This window comes from Balaenoptera acutorostrata, chromosome 2 (assembly GCF_949987535.1).
Source record: "Balaenoptera acutorostrata chromosome 2, mBalAcu1.1, whole genome shotgun sequence".
Taxonomy (NCBI): Eukaryota; Metazoa; Chordata; class Mammalia; order Artiodactyla; family Balaenopteridae; genus Balaenoptera; species Balaenoptera acutorostrata.
Window position 1 is genome coordinate 176,386,039 of NC_080065.1, and position 19,703 is coordinate 176,405,741.

Here is a 19,703-nt window from a genome sequence, read left to right on the forward strand (position 1 = left end):
TTTACAGAGTTTTCGTTTAATTGTTGATGACCTTTCAAGTATCCTTTGTAGTTCTTTCAAGGATTGACAGGCTTCCTGTCAGGGTAGCCAGACCAGAATAAAACTAATTTGGAACGAGCAAAAAAACACGAACATTTTATGGAAGAAATAAAAGTATAACAAGTACATGAAGAGTTTGTTCAACGTCAACAAATAAATGACACTCGTGGGCTTGAAACTGGGGACGTCGGAGCCATTTTGTGGCCGCATGACGTCACCGCTAACGGGCATGGCGTCACTCGCAGGAAGCCACGTGACGGTTGAGCGAGAAGCCCCCCCACCCCCGGAGCAGAGTTTAGTCTGCGCATGCCTGGCTCGAGGCCGCTCTCGTGTGCATGCTCACGAAGGCAAAGGGGGCGCGCTCAGGACACGTGCTGCGGTGGTCGGCGCGCGCACCGCCTGCCCCGGAAGCGGTCGGCTTACGGCGCGGCTGGGCGCTAAGATGGCGGCGGCGTGAGTTGCATGTCGTGTGAGGATCCCGGGGCCGCCGCGTCGCTCGGGCCCCACCATGGCCGTCACGATCACGCTCAAAACGCTGCAGCAGCAGACCTTCAAGATCCGCATGGAACCTGATGAGACGGTGCGAGCCAGGCCGGAGCCCGGGAGCGGGAGCGACGGGTGCCGGGGATGGGGTGGGGGCGGGGAGGCCGGGAACCTGACAAGAGAGGCGGGGAAGACGGCGCGGAGCCGGGCCGTGCCCATTCTCCCAACGGGCCTGACTTTCCCAGATATCCTGATGGTCCCCGGCTCAGCCCCTGGTGGCTCGGGCGGAGCTCTTGGATCTCTCTCCAGGCGAGGCTCCACCCCCGGGGCGCCCGCCAGGCCCCGGGTCCAATGTCAGTGTCTTCGCGGGGCGCGGGAGCCGCGGGCTCGGATTACCGGCCGGCCTGCTCTGGGGTGGGTCCTCCGAGTTCCCAGCTTTGTAGGCTTCTCCTCGGGACGTTGGTGGCCGAATCTGGGAGTAGTGACCAGGAGATGCCGGGTGATGACAGCAACGACGATAATAATAAACGGTCTTGACTTTCAGTGGTCCGTGTTTGTTCTTCACCAGTCGCTGAGCGTTTTTGTGTTATCTTACTAAATCTGCGAAGTAGGCTTGTCAGTTGGGGACTCTGAGTCTCCCCACTTTACAGATGCGGAAACTTGGATTAAAGAACTTTGGTATAGTTGCATATGCACAAAGCAAGTCATGGCAGAGCGGTTTCAACTCGGAATTGCCTAAAGTGAGAGCCCACGGTCTAAACATGATGCTGTCCTTTTAGCTGAAAAGAGACTTAGGACCTAACAAACATATGTACTTGGCACTTTTTGCACAATTTCCCCCACGAGGGAGACATTGAAGTTCACTTTTTGTAGAAAAGGAAACAGACTCAGATTTTTTGACCAGCCTAACTTTTTGATTTGGGGCAAGTTGGTTAATCTCTCTGTACTTCTGTTTTTCTCAAATATAAAATGAGGCCAATGGTAACTTTCACTCAGTTATTATGAGGCTTTAAACTTGTGACCCGTGTACGTTTACAATAGCGGTGTCAACTTAGGATTCTCTTAGTAAAGATGACTCTCAGCAGCATGGAGTGAGGAATGGTCCTATCTCCCGTTTATTTTGATTTGCGTATCATCATGTTTACATCATTTGAAATATGTGTTTTTTCTTCTCCCAAATAAATGTCATCTCTATGAGAACAGGGACTTGTGTTGAGTTTTGTTCTCTGCTGTATCGTCAGTGTCTAAAACTGCACCTGGCACATATCAAGTGTTCAGCAAATATTCTTTTGAATGGTGGAATGGTCTAGTATGCTTGATTATGAAGCTTAGCTTCTCATCCATCAGGGCTTGCAGCCTGCCCCCAAACTAGAAGGGAAGAGCGAATCTCGGGGTTTGCAGTGACTGTCTACCCCTTCCTCCAGGTGAAGGTGCTGAAGGAGAAGATAGAAGCTGAGAAGGGTCGTGATGCTTTCCCCGTGGCTGGACAGAAACTCATCTATGCTGGCAAGATCCTGAGCGATGATGTCCCCATCAAGGACTATCACATCGATGAGAAGAACTTTGTGGTCGTCATGGTGACCAAGGTGGGTGATGTATGCTGGTTGGGAGGGTGGGTGGATTAGCTGGGGAGCTGGCAAAGAGCATGTGTGCCCAAGAGAGATTAGCCATGAACAGGGTGGGGCTGAGATGTGGAAGGATGTTGGGGCTAGATAGAGTTACTGATGCCTGCTCCCTTTTTCTGGGTGTCACAGGCCAAAACTAGCCCAGGCACCTCAGTACCCCCAGAGGCTTCACCCACTGCTGCCCCGGAGTCTTCCACATCCTTCCCATCGGCCCCTGCCTCAGGCATGTCCAATCCCCCACCTACCGCCAAAGAGGACAAGAGCCCATCGGAGGAATCAGCCCCCACGACGTCCCCGGAGTCTGTGTCCGGGTAAGGCAGGGAGCAGCAGCCCCAGATTGGGCCCTGTCTTTCCGGCACATTTCAGCGCCCACATTCGTGGTTCCACACACCTTGGGGGAGGGCAAGCCACCAGAAGCCAGGGTCCGATTTCTCTCTCTTGAATTTGCAGCTCTGTTCCCTCTTCAGGTAGCAGCGGGCGAGAGGAAGACGCGGCCTCCACGCTAGGTGGGTGGGTGGTCCCCAGAGCGAAAATGACTGGGTGCCCCAGCCATCAGCTGGGCCTTGTGTGGGTGTGGGAGGGCCTGGGAGCTGTCCTTCCCTCTCCTTGGTGACCCGCCTTTTGCCGCTCCCTCCACAGTGACTGGCTCTGAGTACGAGACGATGCTGACGGAGATCATGTCCATGGGCTACGAGCGGGAGCGGGTCGTGGCTGCCCTGCGGGCCAGCTACAACAATCCCCACCGGGCCGTGGAGTATCTACTCACGGTGAGGTGTGGCTGCTGCCGCCTGGGGAGTCCTCAAGGGAGCATGCAGGCTTCGGTGCCCTGATGGCTGGTCAAAATCTGCCCCCAAAAGCCTTTGGGTTATGGTTCTAGCCAGGAAAGACCTCCTGCAGGAGCCTGGACATGAGCGAAGGGGTGGACCTGTGGAGGGCAGAGCAGAGGCTTCACGTGTCTCCCGCCAGGGCTGAGTATGCAGGAAGGAGGCAGTGGGCAGTCTGTGCTTTGAACTAAATAGGACCCCTGACAGGGAATTCCTGGGAGCCCCGAGCCGGAACACGGTTCTGTCCAGGAGAGCCAAGTACCCGAGCAGCTGGCCACAGAAGCAGGTGAGTGGATTGGGAGGTGTGCATGTGGGGTGTCTGCTGTCAAGGCACCTGACTCATCCCAACCCCCCCATACTTCAGGGAGGCCAGGGTGGTGTCTGACCGCACCCTTTCCTCCTGCCAGCAGGAGAGAACCCCTTGGAATTCCTGCGGGATCAGCCCCAGTTCCAGAACATGCGGCAGGTGATTCAGCAGAACCCGGCGCTGCTGCCAGCCCTGCTCCAGCAGCTGGGCCAGGAGAACCCCCAGCTTTTACAGGTACAGGCCTGGGGGCAGAGGGAGTCAGTGCAGGTACCATCTCTCTTCTCCTGGGGGTACCACAGCCCCAGAGAGTGAGCCTGGCCCAGCGTGGTACGTAGGCATCTCTATGCTTGGAAAGCAGGACTAACGACAGCCTTCTGCTGTTCCGTGCGACCTAATGACCTACGTGGTTTCATGTAATGCTCTCAACCACTCCATAAGGTGTGGGCGCTACTGTCATCTCCACTCCATGGAGGAAGATGCCAGAGGCTTGGAGCAGCCTGGCAACTGGTGGAGTGCGTGTCTGCCTCCAGTCTCTGGATCCTGTGCTCTGGCTCCACTCCGCGTTTAGCTGTTGCTTCCTGAATGTCCGTAGGGTTGTATGGCAGCACCCAGGACTGCTGTGCCCTAGTTGGTTTTGGGACCACCATGCTCAGCAAGGCTCTATCCTGTCCTTGAAGGTTCCCAGGCAGAGGGGCAGTGGCCCCTGGGTGTGACAGGGTCTTCTGGGTCCTCTGTGAAAGCCTGCCTCTCCTGCTTCAGGCGTCTGCCGCTTCTACCCCCGACTTTTCAGTCTCCTGTGCTGACTCCTGCTCACCTCCAGATGTTGGAGGGCCAGGGCTGCGCATCTCCATTTATCTGCAGTCAACCCTGGGGCTTTCAGTCTGTGGTGACCCTTAAATCCATATGACCAGTCTGGACCCTCTGGATGCCATGCTCTCCCGTGACTGACTTCATACCTCCATGAAAATGCTTTCTAGATATCCAAGACCAGAACAGATCCTCCCAGCCCTCCCTAACCCCGCAAGGACCAACCTGGGGTTGCTTGAGCCCCAGGCACTGGGGGCCTGCTGGGGTTGTCCCTCACCTGTCCTCTTTGCTCTACTTCCAGAACATCTCGCTCAGCCCAGCCCTGCACTCCACCTCTGTGGCTGCCACCTCATCTTCTCCCAGGTCCCCTGGCGGCCACCAGCCAGTTCTCTGCATCTGCACAGCCCCCATGGTCCATTCTCCACTAGGAGCCAGATTCCTGAAAAAGCACTTTTTCCTTTGATGTGTAAATTTTCAGATGTACATAAAAATAGAGGCATATTAGAACCCCCAGATACGCAACACCCAGATGAGTTAATCTTTTTAAAAGGTACATGGATGTCTTTCCCTATTTAATCCTCACCACCGTGGTGTCCCATTGCACTAGAAGGCGCTAGAAGAAAGCATATCTGGTCCCTGCCTCTCTCATCTTCTGCTTCCTCCTTCCCTTCCTTGTTTACTGTTTTGCCACATGGATCTTTTGCTTTTGGAATTTTCCAAATGAACCCCATCCCTGGGCCTTTGGACTTGATGTTTGCTCTACGTGGAGGGAAACTTCCTTCCCCATTCCGTAGTTCACAGGGCCCTCCCTCCTGGCCTAAATTGTCTTTCCCAGCCCAAGATCTACCCTAATGTATGTCACGCCCAGTATTTACATTGTAAGTAACTGTCAACTTGCTTGCTTGTTTACGGCCCGTCTCCCCACCCTGGAACATCAGCTCCTCTAGGACAGGGCCCATGTCCACCGTGTGGCTGTTTGGCCAGAATAGACACCCTCTAAATATTTGCTGAGTGAATGAAAGAAAAAGCAAGGGCTGTGACAGGGACCTGGGGAAGGGGGGGTACAAGGGCTGTGGGTCACCATCACTTCCTCTGTCTCCCACAGCAAATCAGCCGGCACCAGGAGCAGTTCATCCAGATGTTGAACGAGCCCCCTGGGGAGCTGGCAGACATCTCGGACGTGGAGGGTGAGGTGGGCGCAATAGGCGAGGAGGCCCCACAGATGAACTACATCCAGGTGACACCGCAGGAAAAAGAGGCTATAGAGAGGGTAAGAGATCTGGCTGAGAGGGATGACCTCATGGGTGGGCAGGGCCCCTACCTCTTGCTCATACCTGCCCATCTTCCCGCAGTTGAAGGCCCTGGGCTTCCCAGAGAGCCTGGTGATCCAGGCCTACTTCGCTTGTGAAAAAAACGAGAACTTGGCTGCCAACTTCCTCCTGAGTCAGAACTTTGATGACGAGTGATGCCGGGAGGCCAGGCCGCCCACCGCTCCCTCCTCCCCACCCCCAACTCCACAAAAGTTTTATAAAAGAAAAAAATATATATATATTCATGTTTATTTAAGAAGTGGAAAAAAAAATCAAAAACTAATAAAAACCAAAACACTCCACCCCAACTTCCCACTCTCCTGAAGTGGCCCCGCATTCCCATCTTGGCCTGAGAAGACCTGGGCCAGACAGCTGTCCTCCCATCCCCCACCTGAGCCCAGCCTGCTCCAAGGAGCTGGCAGGACTGGAGGTGACAGATGGGCCCCTCTTGGCCTCTGTCCCAGCTCCCTGCAGCCAGATGGAGAGGCGGCTGCTTGCTTCCCCATCCCCCAAAGAGCCCCTGAGAGCTCCCCCGCCCTCTTGCAGGGTGAGGGGAAGCTGGAGCTCCAAACTTTGATCCTCCATTGGAGTGGCCCAAATCTTTCCATCTGGGGTGAGCACTCAGAGGCCCAAGACCCCTCCATGGTCTGGCCTTGGCCTCCATCCTGCATCCTTTTGCTGTGGGGGTTGGAGGTCTGGTTTGTCTTGCCTGGGGAAGGGGAAACATCAGAGTCATTCTGGAGGTCAAGGCCACCCCCCACCGCAGAACAGAACCGTGTCTCTGATAAAGGTTTTGAAGTGAATAAAGTTTTAAAAGCCAGTCCTGTGGTTTGTGCCTGCTGGGGCTTCCCACTCCAGCTTTATGGGTCTGGGGCTAGTTGGGCACAGGAGATGCGGGAATGCTGTGGAGGGGCAGAGGGGTCTGTCAGCCTCTGCAGACTGTGGCTCCCAGTGTCTCCACTCCCCCTCCCCCAAGCTGTCTCACTCCCAGGCAATGGGCCCCAGCCCTGGCTCAGCCTTGGAAGGGCTGCTTCTCCCTGCCCCCCACCATCATCACCACAGTCTGTTTTGGCTACACTTCTCCCCTGGTAATTGGCTAATTACTGGAGATTAATGTTGGTAAACAGAAGCCTTCTTCTCCTCTGCCATCTGCTCCTCCATTATTTCCCCACTGCATCCCCCTTTCACTCCCCCTGAAGCCCCAGAGTTAGTCGGCATGGCCTAGAGTCCCTAAGTGAGCAGAGTCAGGGAAGGGTGGGGATTCCCTGGCGCTAGGTGCTGGGGAAAGAACCAGGGTGCCCAGGGAGGGGTGTGATAAGAGAGGATGCAGAGCTCTTCAGGGGTGGGGCTGTCAGGCAGCAGGTTTTATTGGGAAAGAACACCACTCAGGAGCTGGGTGTCGCAGAGTCTGCTGGGTCCTGGGCTGCAGCAGCGGCCATCGCAGCAGCTCGTGCCTCCTTCTTCTTTCTTTGTTTCTCCTCTTTGAGGCGCTTGCGATGCTGCTTCTCCAAGTCCTGCAGCAGCTCCTGGAAGCGGGCACTCCTCGGGTCCACGTGGTATCCCAGGCGCTCCTGGGCCTCAGCCTGCAGCCGAGCCCTCCGCTCCTTGTCCGCTCGCTCCTTCTCCCTGCGCTCCTGCTGCTGCCGCTGCCAGGTCTCAATCATCTGTGGCATCTTGGCCATGCGCTCTTCAATGAGCTGCTCCCTGCAGGGGAAAGAGAGTGGTCAGTGAGGGCAGCCAGAGCAGTACCCATCCACCCATACCCCGCCCCCAAGCCTTTGCCCACATCCTGCCTCTCCCAACACCCCCACGTCTCAAGATGAAAAACTGGGAAGACTTATGGTGGCCATTAAAACTGTGAAGAAAAATTCTTGACAAGTGAAGAGAGGCGGGAGAGAGAAACCAACATGTGTAGCCTTGAGCATGAGAGAACCAAGCCCCAGTAATTCCTAGGAGCAGACCCCAAGTCAACGCAACATTTCCCTGAGCTGTCTACTGAATGTCGCATGTTATGCTGCATGTTATGCCAGCTATTCCCACAGCTCACTCCTCCATCCTACAGACATCACTGAGCAACCGCTGTATGCCAGGCCTACTTCGAGGCACAGAAGTGAAGGCAAGAAATGGATTGGACCTTTCCCTCCAATCCTGTGAGTTTGTAGGTGTGAGTCGCTGTCCCATTTTAAGAATTAGAAACATGAAACTGAAAGCCCCATGGCAGGGGTTAGCCAGCTGGGATAACTGGGGTTATCAGAGAGCTGTTCACATCCTAACTCCACCGTTCACTGCCTAAGTGACTGGACAAGTGACTTCACCTTCCTAGGCCTCAGTGTCCTACCTCTAAAATAAGAGTGGTTCCCTCTTCCTCTTAGAGCTGCTGTGAGAACAAGAACAATAAACACCAGGAACACACCTGCCTGCCTTTGGCTGCCCCCACCCTTCAGTTAAGTGGCACAATCAATGTCCCTGGTCTTGCCTCCATTCTACTCCAAATCCTTCAGACCTGCCTCCAAGTCTGACCTCTGCCCTTGATTCCATGCCCCATCACCTCCCACTCTTCCCCAGCTACACTAATGTCCAGGCTGTTCCTTAAAGCACATTCCTACCTCAGGGCCTTTGCACCAACTGTTCCCGCTTCCCATGACTACCACTCATCATTCAGGTTTCTGCTTAAACATTTAAACGTCAAATTCTCAGAGAGGCCTGAGGCCTACCAAACCGAAGTCCCCCAGGCATGCATTCTCCACCCAATTTTATCTTCCTAATGGCTCTCTGTCATCACCTGAAATTATCTTTTTGTTCCCTGCTGTGTCCTCAGCAGGGGGGACAAGGCCTTGCGCACAGTAGGCGCTCAGTAAAGATTTGTTGATGAAAGACTAAATGAACTGTTATTCAGAAGTCTGTTTTGTATCTAGGTGAGGATTCACGTAAATACTGCATGCAAACCCCGCGATAAAATGCCCGATGGACTAAGTACTGCTGTTGGGACACAGTTCACCCACGGCCCGCAGCCCCGCGCCTGCCCGACCGCACGCACGCACCTGGTTCGTAGCTTCTGCTCCTCGGCCAACTGCTGCACCCGCAGCGACTCCTGCATGGCCGCCAGGCTCGGGTACCATTCGCGCTCCTCAGCCTCCAGCTCGTGCAGCTGTTTCCGCGAAGGCCACAAAGAACCGGCGGCCACCCCGGAGGCGGCGCCATGCCGCCCGAACTGCTTAGCTGCGTAGCGCGGCCCCAGCTGCCAGGGCGGGGTCAGTGGGTCATCCGGGTCGGGCCACCAGGGCCCCTTTGAGCGGCGCGGGGGCGGAGGCGCTCGGTAGGCGCGGGAGCCCGGGCCTAGGGTCATCGCTAACCCGAGCAGGCTCCGCACCTGCCTTACGGGCGCAGCCATATTGGCCGTACGGGGTCCTCGCGCGCTGGCCGGGCTGGCCAAGGCGCTGCCTGCGCGTGAGGTTTGCTGAAGCCCCGGAGGAGGCCGGTAACTTCCCTACCGCCTCTGTTCCGGGCAGGCAGGAGAAGAGGGGAGTAATTTTTTTTTTTACACATCTTCAAGTGTAATTTTAAATTTTATTGTAGCAGTTAATTTATTAAAGTCGTATTTAAAATTTAATTTTATATTTTAAAAATAGCAATTACTTTCTATGTTAAAATTTAAATGTTTAACATTTAAAATCATTTAAATATTTAAACATTCAAATGTCATTTCAATTTTAAGTTCAATCTACGTAGTACTTTATATTTTAATTTAAATATTTTAAATCTATTCAAAATATTTAAATTTTATAAACACTTATTTAAATATTGTTCATAACATTATTTATTTTATGCTTTTTAATTTGATCTTAGTATCTTTGTTAAAATTTTAATTTTCAATAATTATTTAAAGCTTTACTTAACATTTATTTTAAATATTTACATTTCTGTTTAAAACATTTAAATTTGAATGTAGCTATTGTTTAAGATATTTATGTAGAAATTTTATTTTAAATTCTATTGTAAATAGTTACTTTATGCCTTTTAATTTAATTTTTTTATATTTTAAAACGTTTGATCGTGGTGTAGAAATTAAATACTATTTTTAAAAAAGGATTTCCACCTTGAAAAGGAAGGAAATTCTGACCCATGCTACAGCATGGATGAACTTTGAAAGACATAATACTGGGAGAAATAAAGCAGTAAGAAAAGGACATAGATTGTATAATTCCACTTACATGAGGTGCATAGAGTAGTGGAATTCATAGAGACAGAAAGTAGAATGGTGGTTGGGAGGGGCAGGGAGATTGGGAATGGGAGTTATTGCTTAATAGGTATAGAGTTTCTGTTTGGGATGATGAAAAAGTTCTGGAGATGGATGGTGATGATGGTTTCACAACACTGAATGTGCTTAATGCCACTGAACAGTACACTTAAAAATGGTTAAAAAAGGGACCTCCCAGGGCTTCCCTGGTGGCGCAGTGGTTGAGAATCTGCCTGCCGATGCAGGGGACACGGGTTCGAGCCCTGGTCTGGGAAGATCCCACATGCCACGGAGCAACGGGCCCGTGAGCCACAATTACTGAGCCTGCGCGTCTGGAGCCTGTGCTCCGCAACAAGAGAGGCCGCGATAGTGAGAGGCCCGTGCATCGCGATGAAGAGTGGCCCCCGCTTGCCGCAACTGGAGAGGGCCCTTGCACAGAAGCGAAGACCCAACACAGCCATAAATAAATAAATTAATTAATTTAAAAAAAAAAAAAAGGGACCTCCCTGGTGGCTCAGTGGTTAAGAATCTGCCTGCCAATGCAGGGGACACGGGTTTGAGCCCTGGTCTGGTAAGATTCCACATGCCGCGGCGCAACTAAGCCTGTGTGCCACAACTACTAAGCCTGTGCTCTAGAGCCCGCGAGCCACAACTACTGAGCCCGCGTGCCACAACTACTGAAGCCTGCATGTGCAGAGCCTGTGCTCTGCAACAAGAGAAGCCACCGCAATGAGAAGCCCGCGCACCGCAAGGAAGAGTAGCTCCTGCACGCCGCAACTAGGTCTTCACAGCAACGAAGACCCTACGCAGCCAAAAAAAAAAAAAAAAATGCAGTTTGCTCAGTGAGCAAGGAAGCCTGGACAAGAGTGTTCATAGCAGTAACATATATCTCATATATATCAGTCTCAAGAAACAATCCACACCTGAGTCCATCTGCAGTAGACTGGATCCCTAAATTGTGATGTTTTAGCCAACAGAATACTGCACAGGAATGCAGGAGTATTCACAGCTGCTCACAGCAATGTGGATGATTCTCACCGACATTTTATGCAACAAAGGAAGCAGGACCCAAATGATTCCTTTTCATAAAGGAATGTTTTTCATTGTGGAAAGTTTACACAAATTGTCCTTTTTTTATAAAGTTGAACAATCCTAGTGTCATTGTGGATGCACACCTTAAGGGGTAAAAGATAAAGAAAAGCCAAGCAGTGATCATTCTGGAAGTCAGGATGGGACGCCGGGCTGTGGAGGCAGCTGGCTGGTGGTCACGTGGCAGCAGGTGGGCGGGGTTTGCTTTGTAACAGGTCATTGAGCTGGGCATTCCCATTCTGTTTGCTTTTCTCTAAGTGGACTTTATTCAATGTTATTTCTTGATCTGGGCTTCAGTGATGCCTGAGTTATAATTATTCTTTCAGTTGTATATAACTGTATATGTGTGGGCTGCACACTTTCTTGTAGCTTTATTATATTTCACAATTTAAGAAATGAAAATACAAGCAACAAAAAGGGTTTCAGTGAGAAGTCTTATCCCCACCCATCTCCCATCCTCTGCTTCCGTGTCTGAGCCCCTCCACCCCCACTTGTGTTAGTTTCTTATGTATCCTAGAGTTGCTTATACATTCTCATTAACAGTGTTAATGGATTATTTCACAGGGACAGAAGAGTACAGTCATTGTGTCATCACCCAGGTTTAACAAATATTCACTTTGGCTCGATTGCTTCAGATATTTTTTTAAAAATTCCTTTTAATATAACTTGAGCCCTATTATGAAAGCCTCCAATGACAGTAAGGCCTCCGCCTACAGATGCTCACCACCCCCACCCCCCGCCCCGCCCTCCATTTCTAAGGAGTAACAGTTACTTTGAAATTAGCATATTCTTCCAGGACCAGTCTTTATGCATTTGCTACTTATCTGGAGTCTGTGGAAACAATATCACTATATATTTTAAACAGTTTACATAAATGGTATCCTGAATGTATTAGTTTGCAACTTTTCTTCCTCAGCTTCTTGGTTTCCAGATATCTCCAGGTGGATCCATGTAGATTTTTTTCTTTTAAATAAATTTATTTATTTATTTTTGGCTGCATTGGGTCTTCATTGCTGTGCGTGGGCCCTCTCTAGCTGCGGCGAGCAGGGGCCACTCTTAGTTGCGGTGCGCAGGCTTCTCACTGCGGTGACCTCTCCTGTTGCAGAGCAAGGGCTCTAGGCGGGTGGGCTTCAGTAGTTGTGGCACGCGGGCTCAGTAGTTGTGGCTTGCGGGCTCTAGAGCACAGGCTCAGTAGTTGTGGCGCACAGGCTTAGTTGCTCCGCAGCATGTGGGATCCTCCCAGACTAGGGCTCAAGCCCATGTACCCTGCATCGGCAGGCGGACTCTTAAGCACTGAACCACCAGGGAAGTCCCAGATCCATGTAGATTTATTGCACATACTGTGTAGCTGTGTTTTTCACAGTGTGGGTGACAGGGCAGTTATTGATTCAGGAAGTCAGTGAAGTGGGTTCCAACCAGCATTTATTTATTTATTTCCAGGTTTACAATTAAGGGAAGGATGATTCATAGAAAACATTTTTTTTAATTTAAAAATTATTTACTTTTAGGGCTTCCCTGGTGGCGCAGCGGTTAAGAATCCACCTGCCAATGCAGGGGACACGGGTTCGATCTCTGGTCCGGGAAGATCCCACATGCCGCAGAGCAGCTATGCCCGTGCGCCACAACTACTGAAGCCTGTGCCTAGAGCCCGTGCTCCGCAACAAGAGAAGCCACCACAATGAGAAGCCCACGCACTGCAACTAGAGAAAGCCCGTGCACAGCAACAAAGACCCAAAGCAGCCAAAATAAATAAATAAAGAAATAAAGGTGTCTACTCTTTTTTTTTAATTAATTAATTAATTTATTTATTTATTTATGGCTGTGTTGGGTCTTCGTTTCTGTGCGAGGGCTTTCTCCAGTTGCGGCAAGCGGGGGCCACTCTTCATCGCGGTGCGCGGGCCCTCTCACTATCGCGGCCTCTCTTGTTGTGGAGCACAGGCTCCAGACGCGCAGGCTCAGTAGTTGTGGCTCACGGGCCTAGTTGCTCCGCGGCATGTGGGATCTTCCCAGACCAGGGCTCGAACCTGTGTCCCCTGCATTGGCAGGCAGATTCTCAACCACTGCGCCACCAGGGAAGCCCAAGGTGTCTACTCTTAAAAACAAACAAACAGAAGGGGACATCTGTCCCCATTAAACCCTAACTCCCCATTATCCCCTCCCCCCAGCCCCTGGTAATCAACAATTCTAATTTCTGTCTCTGTGAATTTGACTGCTCTTGGGACCTTGTACAAGTGGAATCATACAGTATTTGTCCTTCTGTAACTGGCTTATTTCACTCAGCATAATGTCCTGAAAATTCATCCACATTGTAGCATGGGTCAGAATTTACTTCTTTTTTAAGGCTGAATAATATTCCATCATGAGTATTTACCACATTTTGTTTATCCATTCATCCACTGATGGACATTTGGGCTGCATCCACCTTTTGGCTACTGTGAATAATGCTCCTGTGAACATAGGTGTATAGCAGTTATTATTAATGAAAAAAATAGAATAAAATTAAAATGTCAGGCTGTATCACGTGTAGTAAGGGTAAGTATTGTTTGGTAAAGCTTTTATTTCTGTCACAGATACGTGTATGTATATACTGGTGGCACAATTGTGATTGATGCTAACAAACCTTCCCCAAACAACCATTTTATTATGCTCATTGTGTAGATGAGGAACCTGGGCAGGGCATGGTGGGCATGGCTTGTCTCTGCTCCGTGCCATCTGCAGCCCCAGTGGGAAGAATTGAAAGTTGAGTGACTTTATACCCTGTGGCTAGAATCATCAGAAAGCATCTTTATTTATTCATGTTTTATGGTTCATTCTGGCTGGATACTCAGCTGGGCTATTGGCTGGAACAGCTACACAGTGGTCTCTCTGCATGGGCCAGTTTGAGCTTTCTCACAACATGGCAGCTGGATCCCAAGTGAACAAGACTGAAGTGCATGGCATTTTTATGACTGAATCTCAGAAGTCACATACCTCATTTCTGCTGTATTCTATTGGTCAAGCCAGTCACAAAGGTTGTCTAGGTTCAAGGGGAGGGGTCAGAGACCTTGTCACTCAATCAAAGGATTGTCAAAGTCACATTGTCACTGTCGCATACAAAGGATTGTATGTAGAGCATATAGGATAGGACATATTGTTGAGGCCTCTTTGGAAAGTACAATCTGCTACCTCTGGTTTACAGTGTAAAATGTATTTCTTACTGCGTTTAGCGGTTAAAAGAAAGTTGGAAAAAATATCTGCTCAGTATTTTTTTTTTTAATAAATTTATTTATTTATTTATTTATTTTTGGCTGTGTTGGGTCTTCGTTTCTGTGCGAGGGCTTTCTCCAGTTGCGGTGAGCTGGGGGCCACTCTTCATCGCGGTGCGCGGGCCTCTCACTGTCGCGGCCTCTCTTGTTGCGGAGCACAGGCTCCAGACGCGCAGGCTCAGTAGTTGTGGCTCACGGGCCTAGTTGCTCCGCGGCATGTGGGATCTTCCCAAACCAGGGCTCGAACCCGTGTCCCCTGCATTGGCAGGCAGATTCTCAACCACTGCACCACCAGGGAAGCCCTCTGCTCAGTATTATCTGTTGTATGAATAAACTATAATTATTCTGTCAGGCTGTTTTGATGGATGTTTGTTTCCAATTTTTCTTTTTTAAATTTATTTATTTATTTTTTGGCTGCGTTGGGTCTTCGTTGCTGTGCGCGGGCTTTCTCTAGTTGCGGCGAGCGGGGGCTACTCTTTGTTGCGGTGTGCGAGCTTCTTATTGCGGTGGCTTCTCTTTTTGTTGCGGAGCACAGGCTCTAGGCACGCGGGCTCAGTAGTTGTGGTTCGCAGGCTCTAGAGCCCAGGCTCAGTAGTTGTGGCGCAGGGGCTTAGTTGCTCCGCGGCATGTGGGATCTTCCCGGACCAGGGCTCGACCCCGTGTCCCCTGCATTGGCAGGCGCATTCTTAACCACTGCGCCACCAGGGAATTCCCTCCAATTTTTCTTGATTGCAGAAATGATGCTGCAGTAAGCCTCCCTGTCTGTGTCCCCATGTGCCCACGGGGAAATTTCCCTGAGGTGCTCAACAAGTCTGTCCCCAGGGTTTGCTGAGGGACAGATAGCCAGCGTGGTTGAGGTCCAGTGAATGACGAGGATTGAAGGGGGAGGTAAAATGAATAGTGTTAGGCAGGGGCCAGCCATGCAGGAATTATAGGGCATGGTGAGGGGTTCTGGTTTTATTCCAAGGGCAATGGGGAGCCATGGGAGTTTTCTGAGCAGGGCAGTAATGGATATGACTTACAATTCTCCTCTGGCTGCTGAGCAGAAAAGATATTGAGTGGGGCAACATGTAGAAGCAGGAAGACCCATTAGGAGATAGAAGGGGCCACACAGTCCCTGACCTGCACTGACCTCAGAGCCTTTTCATTACTTTTGCTGTTACCATGCCTAGAACTGTCTCCAGGATCTAGACATGGTGGGCTCTTTCTTGCCATTCAGGTTTAACTCAGTGGACACCTCCCTGGCTCCTTGGACCTTTGAAGAGACAGGAAATGAAGTAGAGACAATCCCTGACCTCAAACAGCTCACAGTCTTGTGGGTGAGACAAACATAATTATAGGGGAGGCAAAGGAGGAAGAAAGTGCCTGGAATGGAGCTGATAGGCAGCCAGGTGTGGGACTTCTGAGCTACAGTTTCCTACCAGACCAGGAAATTTGGGAACCACTCTGAGTTTTAAGCTGGGAACCAGAGCTTAGAGGTTAAAAGTAGGCACTCTGATGTCAAACCAGCTTGGGTTGAATTTCAGCTGCTGGCTGGGGTTCTCTGCACCCAGCAGGTACCAAATGGTCATGGGGAAGTGGCTTCTGAGGGCAGGCCTTAAACTGAGGTAACGGTCACACAACATATTAATCTTTGTAAAGTGAACGATTCAGTGGCATTTCGTCTACCCACAATGTTATGCAACCACCACCTCTATTTAACTTCTTGCACATTTCCATCACCTGTACCCATTAAGCAGTCACTCTCTAGTCCCCCTCCCCGCCCAGCCCCTGGCAACCACTAGTTTACTTTCTGTCTCTATGGATTTGCCCATTCTGGACATTTCAAGTAAATGGAATCATACACGATGTGACTACTTGTGTATGGATTCATTTTCTTAGTTGGTTTTATTTATTTATTTATGTGACTGTGCCAGGCAGCATGTGAATCTTAGTTCCCTGACCAGGGATCGAACCCATGCCCCCAGCACTGGGAGAGCAGAGTCTTAACAACTGGACCGCCAGGGAAGTCTCTCTTAGCATGTTTTTGAGGTTCATCAATACTGTAACATGTATCAGTACTTGTTATGGACTGAGTTGTGTCCCCCCAAAATTCATATGTTAAAGTGCTAACACTCAGTACGTGACCATATGTAGAAAAAGTGTCAAGTTAAAATGAGGTCATTAGTGTGGGCCCCAATCCAGTATGACTGGTATTTTTATAAAAGAGGAAATTTGGACACAGACACACACAGAGGAAAGACCTTGTAAAGACACAGGGAGAATATGGCCATCTACAAGCTAAGGAGAGAGGCCTCAGAAGAAACCAACTGTGGTGACGCCTTGATCTCAGACTTCTAGCCTCCAGAACTGTAAGAAAGTAAATTTCTGTTGGTTAAGACCCCCAGGCTGTGGTACTTTGTTATGGCAGCCCTAGCAAATTAATATAATACTTCATTCCTTTTTATAGCTGAATGATATTCCATTGTAGGCAATTAAATTTTTTAACTTGAAATATAGTTGACTTACAATGGGCAATTTTTTTTGTAGTAATGAAAGATGAAAAATACCCAAATGTCTAAGAATAGAGGATTTGTCAAAGAAATTACTGACTATCCATACGAGGGGATACTATGCAGATGTTAAAAAAGAATAAAGGCGTGCTCTGTGTCATGGTTCTCAAAGTGTGGTCCTCAGGCCAGTGGCAGCATCACCTGGGAACTTATTAGAAATGCAGGTTCTCAGGCTCCATCCCAGAATCAGATCTGGGCGAGAGCCTTCCAGGTGATGCTGACGTGGGCTCAAGCTTGAGATCTACTGCTGTATATAACGACACAGCCCATGGGTTCACAGCAGCCCTGTGGTGCTTTTTTTTAAAACACCACTGCCTGGGTCCCATCCCCAGAGATTCCAATGTAGTGATTGATTTGCAGCAGATTCTGGGCATGGATTCCTCATTTACAAGGGACTCTAATGTGCAGCCAGGAATGTGAACCACTGATAAGGAGCAAACTCTCGCAGATAGAGTAAGTGCAAAAGCCTAGGTGAAAAAGAGCTACGTTCCAGAATATTCTTTGCAGGATTGTTTGTGATGGTTAAAAAATTGGATAATGGAGAAAAAAATTGGGGTGTATATATGTGCAGTGAAATAGTGAAGGGCAGGACAGATGAAAGTTAAAAGGATATATACATTCAGATACCGTGTATATTGTTTTAAACAAAACAATTTTATGTATCTTTTCTGAATGGGCACATATACAGTAAAACTATGAATACAGGCCTGAGGATTATAATTGGCAAATTCAGGGATTAGGGACAAGTATAGAGTCAGTTTCTCTCATATCTGTGATCTTTTATTTCTTAATTGTGGTAATGAGTACAGAGGTGTTTGTTATATATTTATCTCTCTATATTATATATTTATATTACTTATATTATATATATATTACTATATATTTATCTATATCTATTATCTATTTTATCTATTTTTATCTATACTTACTTGAATGCCCCAAATCACTTAAAAAACAAGGGGCCCAACAAAGGTATTGTTTGCTTCCATTTGTGCTTTTTTCTTAAGGTTTTTTTTTTTTTTTTGCATTGAATTTTTAAACTCTAAAGGGACACCGCCCCCTCCCCTCCCCTCCCCCTCCCCCCCCATCTCATCTGCCTGTTTAAATGTCCCTCCCCAACAGGAGAATCCTGCTGTTCTTTTCAGTGTGCAGATACAATTAAATTGTACCTGTAAATTCTTATCCCTCTTCCCCAAAACGTCAGCACCTTGTTGTGAAATTTTTTTAGCTTCATTTTTCTTAGCTATATTTTCCATGTTGAAACTTCAAGAGTGTCGCAGCCCCGTACAACTGTGTGGGATTATGGGATTATGCCTGGGTGAGTCTACGGAATAGCGAAGAAGTCCGCGTGGCTGGAGGGAGTGAGAAAACGGGGAGAGAGTGCGGAGAGACGAGGGTGGGGTGGTGATGGGAGCAAACGGGGCGGGGCCTGGTGGGCTGCAGGGAGAATTTTGGCTGTTAATCTGAGTGAGGTGGTTCCCGGAGGAGCCCTCTGGGTGCTGTCGGAGGAACAGACTTTGAGGGAGGGAGGAGGCAGGAGCTGGGGTACCAGGGCGGAGGGACTGCACTGGTTCAGGTGGGAGATAATGAGGATTATGTCCAGGTTGGGGACCGAAGAGGGAGTGAGAAATGGGCGGATTCTGGGTAGATTCTGCAGTGGAAGGGACTTGCAGTCATATCAAATTGGGGAGGGGGGGAGTCAGAGAAAGAGGGGGCTTAAAGATGCTGCCAAGTTTGGAGCCTCAGCACCTGGCAGGACGGAGCTGCCATTAGCTGGGTCTAGAGGACAGCGGAAGGGCAGGTTGGGGGACGCTCAGGGGCTCGGATGTAGCGGGGTCAGTGGGAGGTGCCCGCGCACCTCCAGGTGGGACGTCCGGGAGGCAGTTGTCCAGGGCACGGTCGCCGTGCAATCCCGAGAGTTGCCGCCAGAGGGCAAGCGCACCCCATCGCACTCGCAGCTCCGGGGGGCACGAGAAGGACCGGCCCTGCAGCATCTCAGGGCCCCGGGGGCCTACAGCTCCTTACCTGGGTGTGAGATGGGGGCCGCGTAGGTGCCAGGGCCAGGACTGGAACCCCCAGGCGCCTCCAGGGCCCCAAATTCTGGGACGGGGCTGTTTATGTGCTTCCAGCACTCCAACCAGCACTCCCCACGGGGCTGTTCCCACAGCACCTAGGGTCTGTGCAAAAATGTCACTTCCACAGGAAGACCTTCCCCGACCACCCTGGGGTCAGAAGGCCCCACTCCGATTCCTCTAAGGTACATCCCATTTTAGTATCTTCGTAACACTTAAGACTCTGAATTCATCTTATCTTGTGTTGTGTGTTTTCTGCACTACAATGTAAAGTCTGTGGCAGCGAGGACCCATTTTCTGTGTTGTCGTCCTGTATCCCCAGGGCTCAGAATTATTCCTGGCCTCTAATGCATGCCAAAGAAAAAAACAACAGCAATAGTGTTAATCATAGCTTATTCAGGGTGCTACTGTGTACCAACCTCTATTTGAAGCTCCTTACATAAATCATCTCCAGTCTTCAGAACAACCCTACCAAGCAGGGACTAGCTTTTCTGTTTTATTTTTTGGTTTTTTTTGGCGGCGCCTCTTGGCTTGCAGGATCTTCGTTCCCCAACCAGGGATAGAACCTAGCCCTGGCAGTGAAAGCACTGAGTCCTAACCAGTGGACCACCAAGGAATTCCCCCAAGTAGGGACTGTTGTTATCCCCATATTACAGAAGAGGAAGCTGAGGCCCAGAGAGGTTTAGGGACTTGAGATCGCATAACCAGGGAGTTTCAGTGTTGAGTTTGAAGCCTGAGAAGCCTAACTGCAAAGTCTGAGTTTGCTAAATGGAAGAATGGGGCCCTGATGGGAAAGGAGCCCCTTAGGGCATTCAGCATTGTGCCCCTAAGCCCCTGCCTCTCCACCTTTCCTTTCTGGTCTCCACAGCTGACACACTCGCAAGCCCAGCCCCCAGATCCCCTGCCAGGCTAGGGGGAGGGTTGGGAACCCAGCAGGTAAGGGGTTTACTCTCCTCCCCATTGTGGGTTTGCAGAGGTGCCTCCCAGGCTACCCAGGTTGGGGGCAAGCCATTAAAGGTGGATCTGGGGACTTCCCTGGTGGGCCAGTGGTTAAGACTCCACGCTCCCAATGCAGGGGGCCACGGTTTGATCCCTGGTCAGGGAACTAGATCC

At 50.0% G+C, this 19,703-nt stretch overlaps 2 protein-coding genes across 3 annotated transcripts; one reads left to right on the forward strand and one right to left on the reverse strand.

Moving 5' to 3' along the window:
- The first annotated feature begins 374 nt into the window (after nucleotides 1-374).
- On the forward strand, nucleotides 375-6,215 carry RAD23A (RAD23 homolog A, nucleotide excision repair protein). 2 transcript variants are annotated; one of them, XM_007171963.3, is made up of 9 exons: nucleotides 375-619; nucleotides 1,947-2,108; nucleotides 2,277-2,458; nucleotides 2,598-2,653; nucleotides 2,787-2,914; nucleotides 3,179-3,257; nucleotides 3,379-3,512; nucleotides 5,191-5,355; nucleotides 5,438-6,215. In XM_007171963.3, exons 1-9 carry the CDS (start codon nucleotides 548-550, stop codon nucleotides 5,549-5,551), a joined length of 1,092 nt encoding a protein of 363 aa, XP_007172025.2. In that variant the 5' UTR covers nucleotides 375-547; the 3' UTR covers nucleotides 5,552-6,215. The 2 variants fall into 2 exon arrangements, with proteins under 2 accessions (XP_007172025.2, XP_007172026.2); XM_007171964.3 differs by having other exon boundaries at nucleotides 377-619; nucleotides 3,382-3,512.
- A 515-nt stretch (nucleotides 6,216-6,730) lies between these two features.
- On the reverse strand, nucleotides 6,731-8,817 carry GADD45GIP1 (GADD45G interacting protein 1). The gene is made up of 2 exons (XM_007171965.3): nucleotides 8,437-8,817; nucleotides 6,731-7,099 (listed from the first exon to the last, which is right to left on the reverse strand). Exons 1-2 carry the CDS (start codon nucleotides 8,784-8,786, stop codon nucleotides 6,781-6,783), a joined length of 669 nt encoding a protein of 222 aa, XP_007172027.2. The 5' UTR covers nucleotides 8,787-8,817; the 3' UTR covers nucleotides 6,731-6,780.
- Between the last annotated feature and the right edge of the window lie 10,886 nt (nucleotides 8,818-19,703).